Below are 27,942 nucleotides of genomic sequence, written 5' to 3'. Positions count from 1 at the left end.
GTTTCTCTATCATGTATTTCTACTCTAATCTTTATTATTTCCTCCTCCCTTCTACTGGTTTGGGATTTTGTTGTTCTTTTTCTAACTCCTTTAGGTGTAAGGTTAGGTTGTTTATTTGAGATTCTTCTTGGGGTAGGCCTATAAACTTCCTGGATGTTTCTAGTTTCATAGTGTTGTGGTTAGAAAAGATGCATGGCATGACTTCAATTTTTTTTGTATTTATTGAGACTTTTTTTGTCACCTTGTTTTGTGACCTATTCTTGAGAATATTCCTTGTGCACTTGAAAAGAATGTGTATTCTGCTGTTTTACGATAGAGTATTCTGAATATATCTGTTAAATACATCTGGTCCAGTGTATCATTCAAATCTTCTGTTTCCTTGTTGATTTTCTGTTTGGATGATCTGTCCATCGATGCTAAGTGGGGTGATGTTAAAGTCCCTTATTTTAATTGAATTACTATAGATTATTTCCTTTATGTTTATTATTAACTGTTTTATGTATTTGAGTATTCCCATGTTGGGTGCAGAAATATCTTCTTGTTGGATTGTCCCCTTTATAATTATATAGTGTCCTTCTTTGTCTCTTGTTACAGTCTTTCTTTTAAAGTCTATTTCATCCAGTATAAGTATCATCCAGTATATGTATCATTTCCCCAGCTGTCTTTTCAACTGCATTTACATGATAAATGTTTCCCTATCCCCTCACTTTCAATCTATTAGTGTCTTTATGTCTGAAATGAGTCTGTTGTAGGCAGCATATAAATGGGTCTTCTTTTTTTATCCTTTCTGTCACTCTTTGTCTTTTGATGGGAGCATTTAATTCATTCACATTCAAAATAATTACTGATAGGGATGTATTTATTGCCATTTGTTGGTTGTTTCTGTAGTTCTCTGCTCCCTTCTTCTGTTGGTCTCTTGTCTTACCATAAGTTGGCTTTCTTTAGTGATATATTTAGAATCCTTTCTCTTTACTTTTTGCATATCTATTGGTGGGTTTTAATTTGTGGTTACCATTAGATTCGTATATAACATCTAGTGCATATAGCAGTCTCTATTAAGTGAACAGTCACTTAAGTTTGAACACATTCTTTACTCCTCTCCCTGCCATGTTTTGGGTATATGGTTTCATATCTTACATCCTATTATTTTGTGAGTCCTCTGACTAGTTTTTATGGATATACTTACTTTTACTGCTGTTATGCTTCCTGATTTTCTTAATCTTACTTATGGTCCTTCCTTTCCACTCAAAGAGTCCCCTTTAATGTTTTTCATAGGGTTGGTTTACTGGTCATGAGGTCCTTCAACTTTTGTTTGTCTGGGAAACTCTCTCTCCTTCTATCCTAAATGATAGCCTTACTGGTTTTTCCCTTTCAGCACTTTGAATATATCATGCCACTTACTCCCTTCTGATCTGCAAAGTTTCTGCTGAAAAATCTGCTGATAGCCATCTGGGGTTTCCCTTGTATTTAACGGTCTTCTTTTCACTTGCTGTTCCTAAAATTCTCTTTATCACTACTTTTTGCCATTTTGATTCTATATGTCTTGGTGTGTACCTCCTTGGACTGATTTTGTTGGGAGATCTTTGTGCCTCCTGTATCTGGATTTCTGTTTCCTTCTCCAGATTCCAGAAGTTTTCAGTTATTATTTCTTTAAATAAAGTTTCTGCCCATTTTTTCTTCTTTTTCTGGGATCTCTATAATGCAAATGTTATTCTGATGGAGTGGCTGGGTTTCCTAAGTATGTTCTTTCTTATTTTGCATAATTTTTTTCTCTCTCCTACTCAGTTTGATTTTTTTCCATTACTTCATCCTCCAGGTTGCTGATTCATTCTTCTGCTTCCTCTAGTCTTCTATTTATTCCATCTAGTGTATTTTTTATTTCATTTATTATTTTTCATCTGTGACTGATTCTTCATATTTCTTTGTTAAGGGTGTCACTGGTGTCCTCTACTCTTTTCTAAAGTCCAGTAAGTATCTTGGTATTCATTACTTTAAATTCTCTATCAGGCATATTATTTATCTCCATTTTGCTTAGGACTCTTGCTGTGGTTTTGTCTTGTTCTTTCATCTGGGACATATTCCTCTGTTTTCTCATTTTATTTAACTCTGTGTCTGTTTCCATGTGTTAGGAAAGTCAGCCATGTCTGCTGCTCTTGAAAGCAGTGGCCTTATGAAGAAGAGGTACTATAGTGCTCTGCAGAGTACTGTCCTGTTTACTGGAACCTGCAGCTTCAGAGGTGTCTCCTACACTCTGTTGTTGTCATTTGACTGCTTTTTCCTTCAGTCTAGTCATCTGCAACGAGTCTCTATTCACCTGTTGTGGGCAGTAATTAGTCTCTGTGGTGTTAGTGGGCCAGTCTGGTGCTGCCTTGAGTTGAGTCAGGCCAGAGATACAGTGGCATCAAACTGCAGAGCACTTGCCATGTGTTGTCCCCTGAGAAGCTCTTTCATTAGTGGGCAGGCCTGCAATCAGATGAATTGTCTGTCCCCAGCCCATTACTGGGGCCACAATCTGACCAGTGTGTGCGCTCATCTTTCTCTCTCCCCAGGACAGGAATCACTTTGGAGGGGTACTCGTCCCTGTCAGGGCTACTTGCACACTTCCAGGCTTGTGGATCAGTTTGAATGGACTTTGGCCAAGAGCATATTGGAGGAGGTGGATCTGTAACAAGCTTGGGCATGAGATGTGCAGAGCCCAAAAGGTCTGTACACCAGGGCTGCTGCCTCTGGGACCACAGTGGTTGGGTCTATCTGCAAAGCATGCAGGGGTAGGGCATTCAGTTTTACTAAGGTGCACTAAGATTTTCTGTGAAAGGAGACCCACCACTACCATAGGGCCAGTCCGTGTGGATCCGCAAAGAGTGGGTGGGCAGGGGACACAGTTTTAGCCAGATGTGTGCCAGTTCTTCACAAAAGGCTACCTGCCACTACCACCTCTGCTGAAGCCCCACAAGGTATGTGGTTAGTGAAGTCTGAGCAGGTGTTCTGTGGGTAGGGATCCACAGCACAGGGACTGAGGCAAACCCAGCTGGAGTGGACAAATCCTCAGAGCTGAGGTGGGGAGGTGGGGTGTAGTGTAAACAAATTAGGTAGCAAATGTGGGTGCCAGACTGGTTCCTGCAGGTGGCTGCAGGTGGCCAGGTGTTTATGCTGGGGGGGAGAGAAGAGAAATAGCACCTACCAGCTCCTTTGTTCTTGGAAGAGTCTCCTTGTGAATATCTATCTGGGACAGGCTCTGATTAAGTAAATAACTTCCTCCCTATACCCCTATATATTTTTTCAAATTGCTGTTTTGGCTATTTCTTGTGCTGTCTCTTTAAGGACAGGGACTCAGTTTCCTCTCACTAGCCAGGCTCACCCACAATCCAACCTGCTGGTTGTTAAGAACTCACAAAACTTCATCCCCTCTAGTTTTCAAAGGCAAATGTTATGGGGATTCATCTTCCCCATGTGGGCTCCCGGGTGTGACAGCCTTCTCCCTTTCTCCACACCCATAGTCTGTTTAGCTAACCACTGCATCTCCACCCTTCCGACCCTCTTCAATGTGGCCTCTTCTGTACGTTTAGTTGAGAAGTTTGTTCCACCAGCCTTCGGGTCATTTTCTGGGTTATTTACCCTGATGTGAGTGTTATCTAGTTGTATCCATGAGGTGAGGTGAGCTTGGGGTTTTCCTATTCAGCCATCTTCTCAGCCTATATATCTCCTTAGACATTTTAAATAATCTGTCTATGATCCATCCATTTAGAGTTTAGACTAATCTACACTCTTATGGAAATGGTAGTAACAATGAATTGTTGGATTACTGTGACTGAAATTATACTTCCTTCTGCTTATCTGTATTTTCTAAGTTTTAAAAGATTTTTTTAAAAAAACAAAGTCAACAAAAATATAGGAGATCAGAAGAAAATGACAACAGATTCTGCTAGTTAAAAAAAGTTTAAAAAGTACTTCTTCATTTCTTAAAATTCATAATTTCACGAATTAAAATTTCAAAACTATATACAACTCTTTAGGAAAACTGATCAGAATTCCAAACAACATACCAGGCTATCCAAATTCCATTTACAGTAAACAAGATACCTGTGAAACATGCCTGTAGAAAAAATTCTACTATTATAAAAGGCATAGTGGGCAGGGAAGTCAAGAAAAGAAGAAGAGTGGGAATGTGCTATCCTTCTTTTATTTATCAACCTTTCTCTATTTTAATTTACCCAAATAAGTGGCTGTTAACCTTTTTTGGTCATATATCATTTTACTCCTCTCATGAACAGAAGTATTGGTACAAACACAGATTACTTGCATGAAGGAACCTCTTCAAATCAGATGTTTGAGGACATTCTCTGGGCCAATGCAAACACCAGAGTCCTGTACCCGACCCTCCTTTGTGGAGTCAACCCCAAGTATATAGAACCCTGGGTCCTTTGCATGCTGCCCACTGAGGAACCTACTCTGTTGAAAATATTTTTCTAAGGGCAGCCCTGGATATCTCTCCAAGAGCCAGGCAAGATCATTCCTTGTGACATCAGAGTTACAACCAGCATTTCCCAAAAGTAAAAGGGGAGAGGGAGGGGAAAAAGAAAAAAGGACACAGCAACTTTTTTGTCTTTTGGGAGAGCAAAAGTAAGTTTTACATTTTAAGGGAGCCACAAATGACTCCTCTAGATTGTACCTCATCAAGAGCCACGTTCGGAATAGATGTCGAGTGGTATGCAATATTTCTGATATAACCCATCAGTTCCAAGAGCCATTCCATTCTCTTTAACACACCTGAAACAAAAAGGGTATTTTCTTACTGGACCATGGTTTTCCTATGAAATGTAAAACCGTTCAGTATTAGCCACCATAAATAAAACAGAACACCTCGTGAGAATTTCACAAAAACAGTTTCAAATCCTCTTGCAATACCTGAGACTTGTGATTTTGCAGTGCAGAGTTGACATTATTCACATTAGATGACTGTATTTTTATCTTAATTTTCAAAAGGTAATTTATTCTTCAAAACTATGCACCTATTAGTGATAAAATGCACTTATTGGTGTTTCTCTCTCAACATTCAACTCACTAGGAGAAATCTGGCAGGCCAACTAGCCAGCAATGTTGAATCGTGGATAATCAGGTTTTTTAATGGTCTTCCTTTACTTAAATATTCCCATTCTATGCCAAAATCACAGAGAAAACCTACCCCAAAGACATAAAAAGAAAAATATAAAAACCAGTCATTATACAATAACTGGAGAAAAAACATCAGCATCAATATTGATTTTTCCTTTTTTATTATTTTTTTAAAATGAGGATTCCCAGCATGGTAATGCTTACTTGGGAAGGTTGTCAAATTTTAGTGAGTAAGAGGAAAATGGGAACCAAACTGGAAGGCCAGCTAGTTAGAACCAAAGGCAGCATCAAATTTATTTGTTTGCTTCCTGTATCTTGCTTCCTTGGGAGCATCTACTAGATTTCTCCCCGATAAATGCACTTTTGATTTAGAGTAAAAAACCCAGTTTTTCATCACAGGTTCATTTTTCATGAAGCAGGCAATAATGCAGAGATGAGACAACTATCTCAGTTGCTAAAGAGGAGAATCAATCAAAATTTCCAATCTAGTCTCAAAAAAGAGTATTAAAATTATGTCTCCCAGTTTTCTCTCAAAACCTAAAGATACAAGAGATGAGGGAAATACAAAAAATACAGAAATATAAGTAACTTGCCTAGGGTCACTAGGGCTTCCCTGCCATACCTGCTCTATTGGAGCCAGGTGCCATGTGGAACTGAACGTAGACTATAAGCAACGTGACCAAAGGCATGGTAGGAGAAATGGGAGAGCTCATTATTCTTAGAGTGTAAAGGTCTATGGTTATTTTATTTTTTTAATATTTTATTTTTTATTTGACAGAGAGACAGAGAGGGCACATGCAGGGGAAGCAGCAGATGGAGAGGGAGAAGCAGGCTGTCCGTTGAGTAGGGAGTCAGATGTGAGGCTTGATCGCACGACCCTGAGATCATGACCTGAGCCGAAGGCTGATGCTTAACCAACTGAGCCACCAGGTGGCCCACAGTCTACAAAACTCTAAAAGTTCCATCGTCTGATTCATTAGCAGAGCTTCAGGCTTACAGCTTGTGGCTTGAGGTTGTAGTTAGGGTGCCCAATTTTATTCCTTTCACCCCTGAGAAGTTCCCCTATAGAATAACAAGTTAATTTTATTGTCGCTGTTTTCTTCATTTTATCTGCTTGTTAAATAACCACCCAAAAGTCATTTCCCTGACATCGCAGAATCGATTGACATCCTGTTTGGGAAATGAAAGCAGGCAGAAATCAACCTGACATACTTATTTATATCCTTGGGGGCCTGGAGAGCCAAAGACAATACCAAATTTACCAACAGTATTCATCCTCATCTCCAGGGTGGAGGTCAGGAGCTGGAGTGGAACTGGTTATTTCATTTAAGGTTGCCCCTCCTTTAGGGTAACGAAAGTCCTCCTGGGTCAAGAGGCACCAACCTCGTTTTTTTTTTTTTTTTTTTTTTAAGATTTTATTTATTTATTCATGAGACACACACACACACACACACACACACACACACACACACAGAGGCAGAGACACAGGCAGAGGGAGAAGCAGGCTCCATGCAGGGAGCCTGACGTGGGATTCGATCCTCAGTCTCGAGGATCACACCCCTGGCTGAAGGCGGCGCTAAACCACTAGGCTACTGGGGCTGCCCACCAACCTCGTTTTTAAGTTGAGGAAACAACTATAGCTCAAAAGGGATGGTAGGCTGACTTTCTGTTCCTGCTGTTGGCCCCAGGCTGGCCTTACCTGTGTTAGCATGGCTCACAATCCGTGCCTGGTAGAGGCTGTGCAGTACCATCCAAGCTAGTGTGTCTCTTTCCTTGTGCTCAACAGCAACACTGAGGATATCCATCAAGCTCATCAAGGGGAATCGTCCTTGAGAGACCAAGTACAGTCTGACAAAGGCAGCCTTTTCTATGCTGCTCTGCAAAAAAAGCCAATTGTTCAGTTACTATTAAATTAGCTGAAGTTATTATCAAACCTCGGGGCAAGGGCAAAACAGAAAGGGTGAGTTGAAACTTGATTATTATTCCAAATGCTAAAACTGTTCATTTCCTGCAGCACGTGACCTATCTGCCTGGGTGCTCTATTTTAAAATGTACATACAGATTGAGGGTTCTAATGTCACCTCTTGTTTTCTCCTAAAACCCATCAGTGACTTTAGGGGTTAATTGGTGATGATATTTTACACAAATACACAAATAATGATAATGATGATGATAACTAAAAAACACAGCACTTATGTGCCAAGCACCATTCTAAGCACTTAACATATATTAATTTGGCAGTTCACAAAGTGCGGTACACAGACCTCTGAGGGACCCCAAGACCCTTTTAGAGGGTCTGTGAGGTCAAACTATATGCACAATTGCACCAAAACTATAGTAATAGTCACTGTATTTTTCATGGCCACTTGCAATTTTTTTTAAGAAAGGACTTTTATTTAAAATGCCCTTGTAAACAATAAAAATTATTAGTTACATTAAACCTTTGCCCTTAGTACAAATCTTTTTAAATAGCATGGATGACAAAACAGCAAGTATGCATGAGGAATTTCTGTGGCATACCCAAGTATTTACAGTTGTTTTGAGGAAAAACACTCATATGTTCGGGCTGTGAACTGAAATAGCCACTTTTTATGGAACACCATTTACTTGATGATTGATGGATAAACTATGGTTATTCAAATGGAGTATTTGACAGACTTTTTTTTTTTTTTTTTTAAATGGAAGAAAGTGAGACTGTCACTTCAAGGAAATACTTGACAGTATTTGTTGCCAATGATAAAATCTAAGCTTTCAAGTGAAAATTCGACTTTTGGAAAATTTGTATTTGCTACCAAGAGTTGGCAGCTTCCCAATACATGAAAGACTCTTCTGATGATTTTAACAAATGTGATATTTTGATATTGTATACTGAAATGCATCAACATTTAGAAGATTTTCAAAACTCAGTGATTCAGTATTTTCCAAATGCTTTTGTAATATCATACCCAGAGTGCAAGCTGGACCAATGGATTTTAATATAACAGACTATGTGAAGTTTATTCATATGGATTCAGACTCCGCATGCTGTCCCTACCCTGAGGAAAACACCATTTGTTGAGTTCTGTTGCAACATCAAAAAAAAAAAAAAAAAAAAGATATCCATAATTATCTGAAACTATTAACACATTCTTCACATTTCCACCAACATGTATTTATAAGGCTAGATCTTCCCCACATACTTTACCAAAATAACATCACAACAGATTGAAGCTATGAGAATCCAGTATTAGAGATTTCCGTTAAGCCAGACATTAGAAAGTTGCAAAAATGTGAAACAATGCCACTTTTCTTATGATTTTGTTTTCAAAATTTTTTCCTATTTATGTAAAGATGCAATGGGTTTTTATTACTATTACTATTAAGTAAATATTTTTTAACTTCCTAGTTTTAATTTCTAATATGGTAAATATTGAAAGATATGACTCATTTAAATTAAAGTCCTTTGAATCTTCAACATTTTTTAAAACACTAAAGTAGTCCTGAGACCAAAAAGTTTGGGAAGTACTGTATAGCCACTGAATTTTCACACCACCTTATGCAGCTGACTACCACCATTCTTCCTTTATAGATGATCATTGGAAGCACAGAGGTTAAGTAACTTGCTTATGGTCACATGGCTTGAGGTGGCAGAGGTAAGAACGGGAACCCAGGGAGTCTGAGCTCTTTATTCTTTCCAAAAATGAATAGAAAACACTGACCTCAGTAAAACACACTAATTCTTTTGAGGACAGGAGAACACTATTCAGTGAGTTCTAGTGAAAATGCTCTGACTGGTATTTTAAGAACCCTGGTGAGTAACACAGCAACCTTCAGCTCTACATGCCATGAAGTAAATTATATGCATTACTTCAAACTATATTACATAAATATAATAATGATAGGATATACTACATGAATGTGATAACTATGACAGTAAATAATTACTGAGTACTAGCCTTATATCAGGTACTTCTCCAAGAAGTTGACATGGATTAAGTCATTGTTAACTCTCAAAACAACTCTGGGAAGTAAGTGCTAATATCTCCCTTTTATAGACAAGGAAACTAAGGCAGAGATTATGAAATGTATTCAAGGTTACAATGCTAGTAAATTACAGAGCTGGATTTCAAACCCCAGCAGTGAGGGTGCCTAGTCTATTCTCTTAAGCATTTCCTCATACTGCTCGTCTTAGCTTAAATCAAACTCCTCTCCAAAATCCTGATATTCCAATACTACACCAAGGGTTCTCAAACCTCAGGATGCAACACAATCACCTGCGCTGACTGTTAAAAGACAGATTCCTGAGCCCCACCTCTGACTCAGCAGACCTTGTGGGACTCCAGAATTTTCATTTCTAACCAGTCACCAGGCTGGTTCAGGGACCATATTTTGAAAATCACTGCTACATGATGCAGAAATTCAAGGATTGAAGTGAAGAGGCAAACCTATCATCAGGTGAAATAAATGGTAAGAGGTCCACTGGCCCGGTGAGGGCTCATAGTTCTCTAGACCCCTGCTATTACATGGTATGTAGGGTTGACATGTGTATAAGTATGTCCATTGGGATATACTTATAGTAAAAAAAAAAAAATCATTCAGGGGATCCCTGGGTGGCGCAGCGGTTTGGCGCCTGCCTTTGGCCCAGGGCGCGATCCTGGAGACTCGAGTCCCACGTCGGGCTCCCGGTGCATGGAGCCTGCTTCTCCCTCTGCCTATGTCCTGCCTCTCTCTCTCTCTCTCTCTCTCTCTCTCTCTTTCTCTGTGACTATCATAAATAAATAAAAATTAATTTAAAAAAATCATTCAGTGTTTATGTGCAATCTAATAAGACATCTATTATACTAGCTAAATGTGTAACTTAACTGGTATGTTATTCAGCCGTTGGGCATCGGTATAAGGAGTACTTGTTAATTATCTTGTGTCTGGGCTAACAGTGTTTTTCAAATTGCCAACTTTCTTCTTTACAAAAGGATAAGTACCAGGTGAAATAAAATAAATTTAAGAACAAAACTACTTATTTATGTCTTCCATGCACCAGAAAGTTCTTTAGCCAGAATATTCCCATTCTTATGGATTTTGTATTGAAGATGTTATCCTGTACTTACATTTGCCCATAGGTGACACTAAAATGTTCTTGACAAAGTTGAACTAGGTTAAAAAGTTGTTTACCCATCTACCCATCCATACCATTAGACTGAACATGAGATCCCACAGCAAAACAGAGTTTCCTCAAATTGTCCACTAACAAATATGAAGCAAAACTAGCTTCAGTCAAAAGGATACTGTAGTCATCTCTTCAATTGGAATTCCCACTTTAATAATGGAAATAAATACACAGGTATGTTATTACCTTAGTAATCCGGGCAATCCGATTGGCTTCATCATCTGTCATTTCTGAGAGGCATTTTGCTACACTGACATATACCTCTAGATCATTTCTCTAGTAAAGAAAAATCACAAGCATGTCAAAATACAATGTAAGATAACAGACAAGATTCTCAATGTTCTGATGAATTATTAGCTTTACTTATCTCCATGAACAGCAGCTTATGAGATTTTAATCAAACCAAACATATGGCCAGTTTTTATCATTAAAAAAACATCTTTCTGGGGCACCTGGCTGGCTCAGTAAGTAGAGCAGGTGGTCCCTGATCTTAGAGTCATGAGTTCAAGCCCCACATTGGACATGGAGTTTACTTAAAAACAAAACAAAAATCATCTTTCCTATTATTTTATTTGTTTGGCTGTACTTGTCTATTTGTGTGACTGTACTTTTTTCCTCTTATCAGAATCCATCATTCCAAACAGATTTTTAACTTCTTTGTAAAAGTATAATTCAGGAATCAGGAGGGGAAAGGCTAGTATTACGTCACTTGATATAAGAGAAAAACACTGGACAATATGTCTAAAGATTCTCCAGGTGTAACATGTAAGTGTTTCTGAGCTTGTTCGTCTTCTGCAGGCATTTGGTAAAAGGCCTAACAACATATTTCCTGGGGTAGCACTGGTTAACCTGTTTCTAAGCTGGCTCAAAACTTTGGTTCTAAATACTCAACCTCAATTTAGATCTTGGAAGCAAACACATTCTTAGTGAAAAATGTGGTTATTTCTTCCTAGCCTTCCCACCACATTCTTAAAACATACACCTCCCTGCTTTGCCAAAAGGGCTTTAAAAAATCCCAAACATAAATTGTCAGGAATGTAAATATTTTTGTTCCTCACCCGAATCTTATTTGGCAGAAGGTCAAAAATTTTTCCAGTAGCTTCACAGAGCAGACTCCAAAGGTGATGGGTAGGGCTGGGCAGTTTCATGGCCTGACTCAGACCCTGTAAGGCACTCACACATAACTCAGGATGGGGAAGTGGGGAAGCTGCTTTAAAAACTGCCACCATCACATTTTCAACAAAACCCACGATCTGTTCGTCTGAGACATGTTTTATCCATAGAGGTGCAGACACCAGCAGGTATTTCTTGATATTCAACTGGAAGCAAAAGTAGAGAGGTCAGGAACAGGCAAGGCTGGGTTGGCAGTGCTCAAAACCTCGAGGTCATCACTGTGTTTGAGGGTGGGCTGAGAGAGGGAAAGGCTCAGGTTACTTCCTTGCCCCTCATTTCCGTCAGCCTCGTGATCCAATGGGCCATGAATGCACGCAGTCTTGGCTGCTATGGGGACTTGTGATCCAGGGTGACTCATGTGTATATATGGTATCTGCCAATCCATCTGTGAACTACTCCGCTTAAGCCTTGGAGCTTTTAAGGGAGGGGAATAAAATGCTACTTCTGAAAGTACATGACGATTGCTATTCAATCTTGAAAGGTCACATTCCCTGGCAGGAAAAAAATCCTCAAGGTGAAAGGCTCATCTGCAGGAAATCAACTCACCAGAATATTTGATCTTATTAATGTCTTCTTCTAGGAAGCATAAGGGAATAAAAAGAACTGACATGCCAGGACCATTTCTGACCAAAGAGCAACAGCTGACCATGTGGAATTGACCATGGCACCCTGGAGGTCATGGAGCTGAAAAAGGGGCATGGTTCAAAATAGCTCGGTGCCAGACACGTTAAGAGAGGAGGCTTCAAAAATTCTGAGAAACATAAGCATGCTTCTCAAGGAGCAGCAAGTTGAAAAGAAGTGGTATTAAAAAGAATAAAACCCAGTAAATTTCAGAAAATATCAGTGTGGTTGCATGAGTTGCTGAAAGAGTTCTCCATAAAGAACATGCCATTTCTGATCTTTTTTTGTAAATGAGAAGGTGTATCATTAAGAAAATGAATTCACAAACTTAATGTGTTCATTAACAAAGACAGTAAGGAAAGTCCACAATCACGGACAAACGCCAAAAAGTAACAGAGATCTAAAAGAGAAGAAGAAGGATAACTGAATTCTGGAAATAGTTTCGAGGTAAACAAAACAGGCTGAGTTATACCGGACTCTAAAGGAAGGAAGGGTTAAGAGAACAGTGTCTTCGACACAGACGGAGTCAGGCAGGCTCACTCCCGTTTCTTAGCAATATAAATTGTTTAATTGAGATGTGCCTCGGTTTGTCAACCTGTAAAATGGAAACCAAAAATCTACTTCTCAGAAGCGAAATAAGCGGGGCATAAAAGACTTCATCTTGTATGATTCCATTCTAAAGACTTTCCAAAGTTTATATGAAATTTAAATTTATAGGGAAGTTCTCTTTAAAAAAGGGAAAATTACAGAGATGAAAAGCAGATCAGAGGTAGCCTAGGTCTGAGACGGGGAGTGGGGATCGTCCTCAAGTTGGCACAATCCAACTTTCTGGGGGTAATGGAAATATGATGGGTGACGGCTGAAAATCTATAAATGTACTGAAACTCATCAAACTGTATACTTAAAATAGCCATATTTTATGGAATATAAATTATAACTCAAGATTGTAAAAAAAATATGTCAGAATTAAAGAGAGATTCCATCTGATGTCTGAAAGTGCTCACTGAGTGCTTACAAGTAGCAGATACCTAGCAAGTGCTAGGTACTGGCAGCTAGATGGGAGGTGCTTAGAGCAGACAGTCTGTGATCATTGCCGACAGAGAGGATGCAGCTTTCAATCACATCTCCCTTCAATTAAAAAGCATTAGAATATGTAGCAGAATTTAAAAGAAAAAATATGGGCAGCCTGGGTGGCTCAGCAGTTTAGCGCTGCCTTCAGCCTAGGGCATGATCCTGGAGACCCAGGATTGAGTCCCGCATTGGGCTCCCTGCATGGAGCCTGCTTCTCCCTCTGCCTGTGTCTCTGCCTCTGTGTCTCTCGTGAATAAATAAATGAAATTAAAAATTAAAAAAAAATAAAAGGAAAAATAAAAGAAAAAAGATACAGGAGAGGAACTAAAATTAAAAGACTGAGCAACTAATGTGAGAACTTTGAATTCTTCTCAAAGAATTAAAGCCTCCTGAATAGAAGAGTAAAAATAGGATCATTTGATTTGTAATTAATTGGTCAACTTCTAAGGAATTGTGGAATGCAGGAGGTTGTCCTAGCTTGGAATATATTCAAAATCATACAATTTGCTAATTTCACATTTCTTAATGATCTGACCCCATTATTCCTACTCACCCTTAGCCTATACCTGGAAATGCTGACTCCCTCCCTCTATCATAGATACAGGGCTAGGTCACTTCTTCCTCAGTGCTAGCACAGGTGTTCTACTCTCCTCACCTACACCCTCCCACCTACATCCCCCCGCCCCCGCCCCCCAACCCCGGGGCCTATAACAGGATGCCTAACAAAATCCTACCAAGCCTTCAAGGCTCATCTGAATTGCTGTCTTTTCTGTGAAAGGGAAGGATCATATATGGATTTGCTGTTCTCTTAATACCTACTGAACCCATATATTGTATATCATATAAATAAACCCAGGTTCCAATAACTCTACAATTTTCTAGCTGTGTGATCTTGAGAAAGGAACTTTAATATACCTGACCATAATTTTCTTTTTTTTTTTTTTTTTGCAATCAATGGGAGCTGAAAGCATGAGCACCAATGGCTAGAGCAGAGTTCTGAATTACACAATCTCCCAATCGGCTGGCCAGCTACTGCCAAGCTCCCAAGTTTTACAAATCATGTCTGTCTACTCTTCACTTTGAGAACATATACCCAAATGAATGTTCACTTCCCCCAAAAGAACCATATCTTCCTGTTGCCCAACACCTTGAATTGCTACATACACTCAGCCCATAGATCAGTGGTGGCATCACCCACAGTCCCAAAAGGGCAGCCGCATTCTGGGATGACTGGGCCTGTGTCACCATAATTTCAAGGCACAGTTGCTGTATCTCTTCTCCTGCAAGAGAAGAAAAGAATATGGGTTATATAGCTGCTTCGTGGACTCATTTTCAGGCTTCTAGGTCTCAAATCAAAGCATCTGCTTGTGTGACTTTTCCCAGTAACAGAACTCGAATGAACCAAAAGATAGTTCGTTCAAGTTGCCTTTCCACTGTGAGGCAAAGAAGGTACACACTGGCAACACAGGGTTAAACTTGGAACTGGCAATGCCATGCTCTAGCTCAGGAAATTTCTCTTATGATGTCCTAAGAAATCTAAAGAATTGAATACTATCAAAAATTTGAGAAAGTTATAGCTAAAACTCTCTGTCTCTGTTTCTCCCTCCTCTCTACCTTGCATTCAGTGCACAGAGAAATTTGTTTAGGTTTGGGAGGATTTAAAAATGTAGCCACATTCTCTAGTGATCTAATCTTTTCAGCAGCCTGATTCCCATCGGTAGCCATATTTTCCCAATGAGATCCTTCCTTCTTCTTTCTCAGTATTTTTACTAAAACACCAACATTTTTCATACAGCACACGAAAAAGCAGGGAAGGCTCAGGAGAACATTTTTTTCAAATGAAATCTCCAGAACCACTGTATGGTGACATCGTATCTCATACGAGTATAATGTTCAAATGAAAGCATTTAAGTGAAAAACTGTGCATAGTCAAAATCATCTTTGATTATCCTTTCAACTGTACACAAATTATGGCTCACAAATCTTTCTGTATATCATATGTGAGCACCCAAATGTAAATAATAGAGGACTCGTTGCAAACACACACACACACACACACACACACACACACACACAGAGAGTAATATACCACTACTAAAAAATTGTTCTCCCCACCCTATCTTTTTCTGGAGGTGTGTGTGGGGGGCATGTAAATGGGATTAAATTTGCATATGCTAACTCCATTAAAAAGGTTGATGTGGATGAACCAGAGGTGTGCATTCCCTCTGTCTCTCATCACAGAGTATCTGCGTTAAACAAAATAATGGTCCTCAGAGATGCCTACTTCCTAACTCCTGGAACCTGTGAATATGTTACCTTGCTTGGCCAAGGAACTTCTCAGATGTGATTAAGGTTAAGGACTGCTGAGATGGGGAGATTATCCTGGAGTATTCAAATGGACCCATTAAGTACATGAATCTTTAATGTGGAAAATATTTTCCAGGTTGTACAGAACCAGAAAGAGGACAGTGTGAGAAGGTTTTAGCTCCCTGTTACAGGCTTTAAGGATGAAGAAAGGGGGACACAAAGTCAAAGAATGTGGGCAGCCTCTAGAAGGGGAAAAAGGAAAAACACAGATTCTCCCTGCCTTAGTCTGTTCAGGCTGGTATAACAAAATATCACAGACTGGGTGGTTTATAAACCACAGAAGTTTCTCTCTCATAGTTCTGGTAGGTGGAAGTCCAAGATCAGGGTGTCAGCATGGTTCGGTTCTGGTGGAATCTTTCACCCAGCTCTAGACGGCCAACTCTTGCTGTGTCCTCACACTGTGGAAGAGGTGAAGGAGCTCTCTGGGGCCTCTTGTATGAGGCATGAATACCATTTAAGAGGGCTCTACATTCATGAGCTAATCACCTCCCAAAAGCCCTGCCTCCTCAGACCAGCACGTTAGGAATTGGGATTTCAACCTATGAATTGGTGAGGGGACACCAACACTTAGACCATCGCACCCTTCAGGCATGGGGGAAAGAATGATGCTCTGCTGATCCCTTGATCTTGGCCCAGTAAGCACCATGTTGGGACTTCTAACCTACAGAACTATAAGATGATACATTTGTGTAGCTTCAAGCCACTAAATCTGTGGTAACTTGTTAGAGCAGCAATAGCAAACCACCACAGGGTACTTCCCTGACTCCTAGAACTCTGACAATACATCTAAGGACCACCAAACCAGGCCTTCTGGGGCCTGCACCACGCAGGCAGCAACACACACACACCTCAGTCAAGCACTGTTCTGATAAGTGCTTCTGGTCTGTGTCTTCAGACCTCCTCTTCCTTAGCCTCCACGATTTAGAAAGTGACTCAGTGGAAGTAATCCAACTGTTCCATCCAAGAAGAAAGACTATAAGATCCCAAAGGTCTATCTAGTCACCACCAATTGTGACCCAGAATCTATTTTTCTATTCAGGTCACATCCTAAAAGCAGAGTCTGAAGGCCTAAAAACACTTGGTATTTACCAAAGTTTAGCCTCATAAGTGGAGAGAGGAGAGCAGCCCAGTTCACAGGAGGATACTGGTAGCTTTCTCCGACAGCTGCGATGGGTTTCATTACAACTTTGAGAAGTGACGGGAGCACAGATTCAGGACCTGCAAGAGAAACGAAAAAAATTCATGATACACCCTGACAGCATGGTGAGGGAGGAAATGCCAACTTTCCCTTTTCCCAGTTCCAAAGGATTTGGCATCACACCTTCAACTGTGGTCAGTCCTTCAATTCTGTGCTCTCAGTCTAAACCCTATTTGTTACAAAATCCTGCTCCCTCTGTTCTCTTTCTGTTTGCCTCCAGTTTTCCCTTCTTGATAGATAGAAATATTCCACATCACTCCTTAACTGTCTTCCAAACTCTCCTGCAGGCACTTCATCCAACTTTCTAAAAAGAGTAACTTATCTACATTGTTGCCTCATTATTCATTCACTTGCTCCTTGATCCACTTCCAGAAAAGGAGACAATCACTGCCTACTCAGGCACAGCCCCTTCTAATGATCATAAAGTCCCTCAGTCCCCATGGCCCACAGTGGTCACAACCTGTACCATGTGATTCACCACTTGCACTCGTTAGCCATGGCCATGGCTGCTTGCACCAGAGGTGAGTACCAATAGTACAGCTAATTCACAGGCTGATCAGCTATCTATGACCTAAAGCTATAGCTTTTACATAATCTTTTTTTTTTCCAGGTGGGGGCTAATTTAAAATTGAAATGATGAGACACTGGAGCAATTAGTAGTGGAGCCATAAAGCAAGTCAGGGTTTGAGTAGCCACAAAGGGCCATGTAAAAGCGAAGTTCGAAGGAAGCCTGAAATGATGTGTAAAAAAGTAAAAGAGCAAGGAAAAACAAAGCAGCTGGATCAACATATGCAGCAGAAGGAAAATCAGCACCAGCAGAAGGAGCAGCAGACTAAGGAAAAGCATCAGTAGATAAAGGAAAAACAGGGGCAGGATCAGCAGATAAGCAATAGTGAGCAGACAGCAAAAGAGGAGAAGCAAAGATGGGAGGGAGTCAACAAAAGGAACAACAGCCACAGAAAGGACAAGCACAGAGAAGGAGAAGCTGAAGCAAAGAAGGCAGCACGATCACCAGGCACTGAACGAGAAGGAAGCTGAAGTGGGGGCAGAATGCGTAGAGAAACAGCAGCTGCAGAAAGGAGAAGCATAGGAAAAGGGAGAAGCCAAGGCAGAAGAGGCAACACGATCAGCAGGGACTGAACAAGGGGGAAGCAGAGGTGGGGACAGAATGCGTAAGAGAAACAACCGCTGCAGAAAGGAGAAGTATAGGAAAAGGGAGAAGCCGAGGCAGAAGAGGCAACACGATCAACAGGGACTGGACAAGGGGGAAGTTGGAAGTGGGGACAGAAGGAGTAAGAGAAACAACCGCTGCAAAAAGGAGAAGCATAGGAAAAGGGAGAAGCCGAGGCAGAAGAGGCAACACGATCAACAGGGACTGGACAAGGGGGAAGTTGGAAGTGGGGACAGAATGCGTAAGAGAAACAACCGCTGCAGAAAGGAGAAGCAAAAAAGGAGAAGCTGAGGCAGAAGAGGCAACACGATCAGCAGGGACTGAACAAGGGGGAAGCAGAGGTGGGGACAGAATGCGTAAGAGAAACAACCGCTGCAGAAAGGAGAAGCAAAAAAGGAGAAGCTGAGGCAGAAGAGGCAACACGATCAGCAGGGACTGAACAAGGGGGAAGTTGGAAGTGGGGACACAAGGAGTAAGAGAAACAACCGCTGCAGAAAGGAGAAGCATAGGAAAAGGGAGAAGCCAAGGCAGAAGAGGCAACACGATCAGCAGGGACTGAACAAGGGGGAAGCAGAGGTGGGGACAGAATGCGTAAGAGAAACAACCGCTGCAGAAAGGAGAAGTATAGGAAAAGGGAGAAGCCGAGGCAGAAGAGGCAACACGATCAACAGGGACTAGACGAGGGGGAAGTTGGAAGTGGGGACAGAATGCGTAAGAGAAACAACCGCTGCAGAAAGGAGAAGCATAGGAAAAGGGAGAAGCCAAGGCAGAAGAGGCAACACGATCAGCAGGGACTGAACAAGGGGGAAGTTGGAAGTGGGGACAGAAGGAGTAAGAGAAACAACCGCTGCAGAAAGGAGAAGCATAGGAAAAGGGAGAAGCCAAGGCAGAAGAGGCAACACGATCAGCAGGGACTGAACAAGGGGGAAGTTGGAAGTGGGGACAGAAGGAGTAAGAGAAACAACCGCTGCAGAAAGGAGAAGCATAGGAAAAGGGAGAAGCCGAGGCAGAAGAGGCAACACGATCAGCAGGGACTGAACAAGGGGGAAGTTGGAAGTGGGGACAGAATGCGTAAGAGAAACAACAGCTGCAGAAAGGAGAAGCATAGGAAAAGGGAGAAGCCGAGGCAGAAGAGGCAACACGATCAGCAGGGACTGAACAAGGGGGAAGTTGAGGTGGGGACAGAATCAGCAAAAGGACAAACACTGCAGAAAGGAGAAGCATAGGCAATGAGGAGAAGCAGAATAGCTCAATCAGCAGATGCTACATATGGAGAAGGAGAAGCATGGGTAGAGCTTCTCTAGAGATAATACACAAATGACCAATAAAGATGTGAAAAGATGCTGACATCACTAATCATTAGAGAAATGCAAATCAAACCACAATGAGATAATACCTCACATCCATTAGGATGGCTACTGTTTTTTTTAAAAGGAAAGAAAAAGAAAATAAACAAGTGTTGGTAAAGATGTGGAGAAATTGGGCCGCTCGTGTACTGTTGGTGGTATCAGAATGGTAGAACTGCTATGAAAAACAGTATGGTGGCTCCTTCAAAAACTAAACAAAGAACTGTCATATGATCCAGAAATCCTATTTCTGAGCATATATTCAAAAGAATTGAAAGCAGAAGCTTGAAGAGATGTTTGTATATCATTGTTCACAGCAGTGCTATTCACAATAGCCACGAGGTAGAAGCAATCCAAACTTCAATCAATGGATAAATGAAGAAACAAAATACACACACACACACACACACACACACACACACATATATTAGTATTCAACATTATAAAACAAGGAAATCCTGTCATATGCTACAACATACATGAATCTTGAAGATACTATGTTAGTGAAATAAGACAGTCACAATACTACAAATACTAGAAGATTTTATTTATATCAGATATTTAAGTAGTCAAATTAATAGAAACAGAAAACAGAATGATGGCTGCCAGGGGTTATGGGGAGAGAGAAAGGGTAGGCATTAGTTAATGAGCACAGAATTTCAGTTTTGTATGATGAAAAAGATCTGGGATTGGTTTTCCAAAAATGTGAATTTAACACTACTGAACCATATAGTTAAAAATGGTTAAGATGGTAAATTTTATGTTGTGGGTTTTTTTTTATGATTAAAAAAGATAGATAAATAAATAAATAAATAAATAAATAAATAAATGGAAAATCTTGGTTTCCAGCTCTGTGTGTAAGCAGCTTGAAAGTCTCCATTCTGTCCTGATAACAAATAAAAAGCTGAAAAAACTAACTAATCAACAACAACTCTTGGTTCTGCACAGAAGGAAGAACATGGGACAAATTGCTGCCCTGGTGAGTGAAGGGAAAGACCGATGAATAGAGGGCCTAATGGTTTATCAGAGTAGAGGGTCGTGAGAAGAAAACATTGCAGGAACCCGTGCCAGGATAGGAAAGCCTGAACTACAATGATGAAATGCCAGAAGCCTGTGTAGACAGCATCTATGCCCACAAATCTGACAACATAAATGAAATAGACTAATTATTTGAAAGATACAAGTTGCAAAACTGAAAAAGAAACAGACAATCTGTATAGGCCTGTATCTACTTGAAAACTGAATTAATAGGGACATCTGGGTGGCTCAGTCTGTCAAGTGTCTGACTCTTGATTTTGGAACAGGCCATGCTCTCAAGGTCATGAGATCGAGACTTCATCGGGCTCCACGCTCAGTGTGGAGCGTGCTTGGATTCTCTCTCATTCTTCCTCTGCACCTCTCCCCTCTGCTCATGCTCTCTCTCTCCCTCTGAGAAAAAAAAAAATTCCTAGCTTACGCATTAGTAAGAAAAGGAAATAATAGTCTTACTCATTGGGGCAGAAGATGGAAATAACTAAAATCAGAATAAAAGTGAAAGGAGGTGGAAGATGTCAGAGGAGGAGGAGACCTCAGCGGCGTCTGGTTCCAGGACTCAGCTGGGTAGCTATTAAATCTCTCTGAACACCTGCGAACTCAACCAGAGAGCCATGAAGAGAAGAGCTTCAACTCGACAAATAGAGAAGGGACCACCTTCTGCAGCTGAGAGGCCCAGAGCAGGGAGTCTGAGGCCATAACCGGGAAGATAAACCAGGCGGGAGGGAGCCTCCATCAGCGGCTTCCAGGGGGCCACAGGGCAGCAGAGCCGAGGTGGGAACCTCAAGGACTCTGCTGTGCTGAGGGACGTCCCTGCTGAAAGGCGCTGGGGTGGCGCGGAGGGCTGAATCCCGGGTGGGACAGGGCGCTCGCAGCCCCCCCCCCCCGCCCCGGGGTCACAGGAAGACCAGGGCAGCCCGAGTGTGGCGGAGCTCCCAGGCCCCGAGGGGGGCAGGGGTGGCCTAAAGCACCGCGGAGCCCAGTCAGCACCGACACACTCCAGCGGGGGCCCAGCAAGACCCCCTTCAGCCTCCAGGAGGAGCACAGAGCCACGTGCACCGCACAGTCTGGGGCTCGGGGCTCAAACGGGGTCACGGGCCTGAGACAACCCCTCGGGCTGGGTGAGCACGGAGCGCGGACGGAGACCAGACAGGAGACAGGGGGACTGACTGCTCTTCCCTGAGGGCACTGAGGGGCCCTGGGCCTGCGCTCGGGGCTGGGGATTGGGAGGCCACCATTCTCACCGGCGGCCCCTAAAGCTGCTGCCCGGAAAGCCTTCGGGGAACAAAGGGCACCCAGAGCAGCCCGGCCCCGGGCAAGGGCGGGGCAATTGCACCCAGGGTACAGAAGACACCTGAGCATGCGTGCAACAGGCCCTTCCCCCGGAAGATCAGCAAAAACATCCAGCCAAGACCAAGTCTCCGGAACACTGAGAACTGCAAACCGCCAGCACTAGGGGAATACAGCACACAGAATTCACTGGGGGGGGGGGGGTCCCCTTGTGATTCTTTAGTCTTTCCATTTTAATTTTTTTCTCTTTCCTTCTTGAACCTATTTCTTATTTTATAACTGTTTTCTTTAAATTTTCATCTTTATAGTTATAATCTATACTTTCAATGTATTTAACTTTATTTTTGTATTTCCTTACAATTTTGAGATGTAGTTTCTTGTAACCGACCAAAATACACTTAGGATATACTGTATTGCTCTGTTCTGTTCACCTTTCTCTTTATATTCCTTTTCTTTTTGTCATTTAATTTGAATTTTTAGTTACATTCTATCCTTTCATTGTATTTATTTTTTTCATGAATATAAGTTTTTCTTTCATTACAATTTTGGGATATAGTTTTCTAACAAATAGACCAAAATACACATAAAATCCAGTGTACTGATCTGTTCATCTGTTTGGTTACATTTTCTCTCTTTACTTTCTTTCGGTTTTGGGTCTATTCTAATTTGTACAGTGTCTATTTCTCTGGGTTTGTTGTTGCCATTTTAGTATTTTGTTCCCTTGTCCATCTATTCTTCTTTAGTATGGACATAAGTAAGATGTTGGAACTAGACTTCAGAATAATGAGCATAAAGATACTAGCAGAGCTTGAAAAAAGCATAGAGAACACTAGAGAATCCCTTTCTGGAGAAATAAAGAACCAAAATCTAATCAAGTTAAATCAAAAAGGTTATTAATGACATGCAATAAAAAGTGGAGGTTCTAACTGCTAAGATAAATGAGGCAGAAGACAGAATTAGTGACATAGAAGGTAAAATGATGGAAATAAAGAAGCTGAGAAATAAACAACTACTGGATCATGATGAGAATTCGAAAGATAAGTAATACAATTAAGTGAAACCGTATTAGAATAATTGGAAGAGGAATAATAATTCCTCTGAAGAAGAAGAATGAGAGAGTTGGGCAGAAAGTAAATCATACTTCCCTAATCTGGTCAAGGAAACAGGCATCCAATTCCAGGAGGCACAGAGAACCACCCTCAAAATCAGTAAAAATAGACCAACACCTCAATATATAATATTGAAACTTACAAGTCTCAGAGACAAAAAGAAAATCCTGAAAGTAGCTTAGGACAAGACGTCCTTAACCTATAAGGGTAGAAACATTAGACTGGCAGCAGACCTATCCACACAGACCTAGCAGGCCAGAAAGGACTGGCATGATATATTCAGGATGCTAAATGAGAAAAATATGCAGCCAAAAATACTTTATTGAGCTACGATCTCGTTCAAAATAAAAGGGGAGATGAAGAGCTTCCAGGACAACCAGAACCAAAAAGAATTTGTAATCACCAAACTAGCCCTATAAGATATATTAAAAGGGATCCTTTAAGCATACAGACAGCCCAAAGGTGACACAGATCATAAAAGAACAAAGACCATATACACAAACAGTGACTTTAGAGGGAATACCGTGACAGTAAATTCATATCTTTCAATAGCAACTCTGAATGTAAATGGGCTAAATGCCCTAATCAAAAGACAAAGCATCTCAGATTGAATAAAAAAGCAAGATTCATTTATATCCTATCTGCAAGAGTCATTTTAGACTCAAAGGCATTTCCAGATTGAAAGTGAGGACTGGAAAACCATTTATCATGTTAATGGACATCAAAAGAAAGCTGGGGTGCAATGTACTGTAATGAAGAATTTTTAAAAATTCATAGAAACAAATGAAAATGAAACCACAATTGTTCAAAACCTTTGGGATGCAGCAAAGGTGGCCTTAAGAGGGAAGTATATACCAGTACACAAGCCCTTCTGAAAAAACAAGAAGGGTCTCAAATACACAACCTAGCCTTATACCTAAAGGAGCTGGAGAAAGAACAGCAAATAAAGCCTAAAGGAGAGTGAATAAAGATTAGAGCAGAAATCAATCAAATAGAAATCAAAAGAACAGTAGAACAGATCAACAAAAACTTTTCAAAAGCTAGTTCTTTGAAAGAATTAATAACACTGATAACCCCTGGCCAGACTTCTCAAAAAGAAAAGAGAGGGGACCCAAATAAATAAAATCACGAATGAAAGAGGACTGATCACAATCAACACTGAAGAAATACAATTATAAGAACATTATAAGCAATGATATGCCAACAAATTAGGTAATCTGGAAGAAATGGATGTATTCCTAGAGACATATAAATTACCAAAACTGAAACAGAAGGAAATAGAAAATCTGAACAGACCCATACCCAGCAAGGAAATTGAAGCAATTATCAAAAACCTCCCAAAAAATGAGAGTCCAGGACCAGATGGCTTCCCAGGGGAATTCAACCAAACATTTAACCTATTCTTCTGAAGCTCTTGCAAAAAATAGAAAGCAAGGGAAAACTTCCAAAATCCTTCTGAGGCCAGCATTACCTTGATCCCAAAACCAGACAAAGACTCCACCAAAAAGGAGAATTACAGACCAATACCCCTGATAAACATGGATGCCAAAATTCTCACCAAGATTCTTGCCAATAGGATCCCACAGTTCATTAAGAGGATTATTCACCATGACCAAGTGGGATTTTTCCCTGGGAAGCAAGGTGGTTCAACATTCATAAAACAATCAATGTGGTAGATCACATCAATAAAAGAAAAGACAAGAATCATAGGATCCTCTTAATAAATGCAGAGAAAGTATTTGACAAAATACAGCATCCATTCCTGATTAAAACTCTTCAAAGTGTAGGGATAGAGGGAATATCATAAAAGCCATCTACTAAAGCCCCCAGTGAGTATCATTCTCAATGGGGAAAACCTAAGAGCTTTCTTAAGGTCAGGAACATGACAGGGATGCCCACTATCATCACCACTAGTCAATATAGTACTAAAAGTCCTAGCCTCAGCAATCAGACAACAAAAAGAAATAAAAGGCATCCAAACTGGCGAAAAGAAGTCAAATTCTCACTCTTTGCAGATGAAATGATACTCTATATGGAATACCCAGAAGACTCCATTTTAAAATTGCTAGAACTCATGGAGGAATTAGCAAAGTGATAGGATATAAAACCAATGCACAGAATATCAATTGCATTTCTGTACACTACCAATGAGACAGAAGAAAGAGAAATTAAGGAGTCAATCCCATAAGATACCTAGGAATAAACCTAACCAAAGAGGCAAAAGATCTGTGCTCAGAAAACTACAGAACCCTCATGAAAGAAATTGAGGAATACACAAAGAAATGGAAATACATTCCTTGCTCATGGACTGGAAGAACAAATATTGTTAAAATGTCTCTGCTATCTAGAGCAATCTATACATTCAATCCAATCCCTATCAAAATGCCACCAACTTATTCCACAGAGCTGGAACAAACAATCCTAAAATTTGTTTGGAACCAGAAAAGACCCAGAATACCCAAAGGAATGTTTAAAAAGAAAACCAAAGCTGGGGACATCACAATTCCAGGTTTTAAGCTCTATTTATATTTTTAATCATCAAGACAGTATGGTACTGGCCCAAAAATAGATACATAGATCAGTGGAACAGAAACAAGAACCCAGAAATGGACCCTCAACTCTATGGTCAACTCATCTTCAACAAAGCAGGAAAGCATATCCAATGGAAAAAAAAACAAACTTTTCAAAAACCGGTGCTGGGAAAAATGGACCGCCACATGAAGAATGAAACGGGGCCATTTTCTTACACCATACACAAAAATAGACTCAAAATGGATGGAAGACCTAAATGTGAGCCAGGAATCCACCAAAATCACAGAGGAGAACACAGCCAGTAACTTTTGTGACCTTGGCCACATGAATGTCTTGGTAGACATGTTTTCAAAGGCAAGGGAATCTAATGCAAAAATGAACTATTAGAACTTCATTAAGATACAAAGCTTCTGCACAGCAAAGGAAACAGTCAATGAAACTAAAAGGCAACCTACAGAATGGCAGGAGATATTATCAAATCACATATCAGATAATGGGCTAGTATCCAAAATCTATAAAGAACTTCTCAAACTCAACACCCAAAGAACAAATAATCCAATCAAGAAAAGGTCAGAAGACATGAATAGACATTTCTCCAAAAAAGACATACAAATGGCCAACAAACACACAAAAAAAATGATCCACCTCACTTGCCATCGGGGAAGTGCAAATCTAAACCACAATGAGATACCAACTTACACTAGTCAGAATGGCTAGAATTAACAAGCCAGGAGAAGACTGATGTTGATGAGGATGTGGAGAAAGGGGAACCCTCTTACACTATTGATGGGAATGCAAGCTGGTACAGCCACTCTGGAAAATAGTGTGGAGGTTCCTCAAAAATAAAGCTACCCTATGGCCCAGAAATTGCATTACTGGGTATTTACTCCAAAGATACAAATGTAGTTACCTGAAGGGCACCTGCACCCCAATGTTTATAGCAGCAATGTCCATTATAGCCAAACTAAAAAAAGCCCAGATGTCCATCAACAGAGGAGTGGATAAAGATGATATTCACTCACACACACACACACACACACACACACACACACACTGGAATACTACTCAGCCATCATAAGAAAATAAAATCTGATTATTTGCAATGATGTGGATGGAACTAGAGGATATTATGCTAAGTGAAATAAGTCAATCAGAGAAAACAATTATCATGATCTCACTCATATGTGGAATTTAGGTAACAAAACAGAGGATCAGAGGGGAAGAGAGGAAAAATAAAACAAGGAGAAATTAGAGAAGGAGACATCCATAAGAGACTCTTAATCACAGGAAAAAAACAGGGTTGCTGGAGGGAAGGGGGTGGGGGATGGGACAACTGGGTAACGAACATTAAGGAGGGCACATGATGTAATGAGTATTGGGTGTTATATAAGACTGATGAATCACTGACCTCTACCTCTGAAACCAATAATATATTATATGTTAATTGATTGAATTTAAATAAAAGTTTTAGAAAAGAAGTAAAAGTGAAGACATTTCTACCAACCTTACCAAAAGAATATATTATATGTTAATTAATTGAATTTAAATAAAATTTTTAGAAAAGTAAAAGTGAAGATATTTCTACCAACTTTACCAAAAGAAAAGAGTATAACAAAAAACTATGAGAAACTGTGTGCCAACAAGTTGATTAATCTAGATGAAATGAACAAAATCCTAGAAACATACAAGTTAGTGTGACAAGGAAAGAGATTGAACCAAAAACCTCCCAATAAAGAAGAGTCCAGGCCCAGATGATTTCATCAGTAAATTGTATCAAACACTTAAAGAGGAATTAACATCAATCCCCAATTTCTTCCTAAAAAAACAGAAGTAGAGGGAATATAGTTAATATAGTTAATTCTTGGACAACATAGGAGTTAGAAACGCTGACTCCCATCCCCTAAAAAATCTGCATATAACTTTTGACCCCCACCACCAAAACTTAACTACTAAGTTAAGTAGTCCTGTGGACTGAAAGCATTACCAATAATATAAACAGTTTATTAATACATATTTTGTGAGTCAAGATAGAAAAAAGAAGGGGATCCCTGGGTGGCGCAGCGGTTTGGCGCCTGCCTTTGGCCCAGGGCGCGATCCTGGAGACCCAGGATCGAATCCCACGTCGGGCTTCTGGTGCATGGAGCCTGCTTTTCCCTCTGCCTGTGTCTCTGCCTCTCTCTCTTTCTCTCTCTCTCTCTGTGACTATCATAAATAAATAAAAATTAAAAAAAAAGATAGAAAAAAGAAAATAATGACAAAAGAGAAAATACACTTACCGATTTTATGTACTTACAATATTTATACACTTTATACACTTACAGTATTTTACCAAAAAAATTCTGCATGTAAGTGGACATGTGCAGTTCAAACCCATATTGTTCAAAGCCCAAATGTACAACTTATCTCATTCTGTGAGATAGGCATTAACCCGATGCCAAAAGCAAAGACACCATAATTAAAAACAAAACAAAACAAAGTTATAGACCAATATTTGTTATGAATATAGAGTGGAAACTCCCAACAAAACACCAGTAAACCAAATCCAACAGCATATTACAAGGATTATTCATGATGACCACACAAGATTTATTCTAGGAATGCAAGTGTCATTCAACATAAGAAAGATTTGGATATCTCCAAAGATATGCTCCAACAAAAATAATGTAATTGACTACATTAATAGAATGAAGGGGAGAAAACACATGATCATTTCAATTGATATATAAAACTTTTAATAAGATCCAACACCCTTTCATGATAAAAATACCCAGAAAATT

At 40.2% G+C, this 27,942-nt stretch overlaps 1 protein-coding gene across 2 annotated transcripts in view; it reads right to left on the bottom strand.

The window, feature by feature from the left end:
* FOCAD (focadhesin) overlaps positions 1-27,942 on the bottom strand; it is a 312,065-nt gene that overhangs the window by 8,772 nt on the left and 275,351 nt on the right. For both annotated transcript variants that reach the window (XM_025433196.3, XM_025433197.3), the window contains exons 36-41: positions 16,577-16,705; positions 14,285-14,400; positions 11,314-11,574; positions 10,442-10,531; positions 6,812-6,989; positions 4,670-4,767 (exon numbers count right to left, since the gene is read on the bottom strand). In XM_025433196.3, coding sequence (XP_025288981.1) covers positions 4,670-4,767; positions 6,812-6,989; positions 10,442-10,531; positions 11,314-11,574; positions 14,285-14,400; positions 16,577-16,705 — 872 coding nt within the window. The remainder of the gene's footprint in view (positions 1-4,669; positions 4,768-6,811; positions 6,990-10,441; positions 10,532-11,313; positions 11,575-14,284; positions 14,401-16,576; positions 16,706-27,942) is intronic.

Source organism: Canis lupus, chromosome 11, assembly GCF_003254725.2.
Source record: "Canis lupus dingo isolate Sandy chromosome 11, ASM325472v2, whole genome shotgun sequence".
NCBI lineage: Eukaryota > Metazoa > Chordata > Mammalia > Carnivora > Canidae > Canis > Canis lupus.
This window is presented reverse-complemented; position numbering and strand designations above follow the sequence as displayed.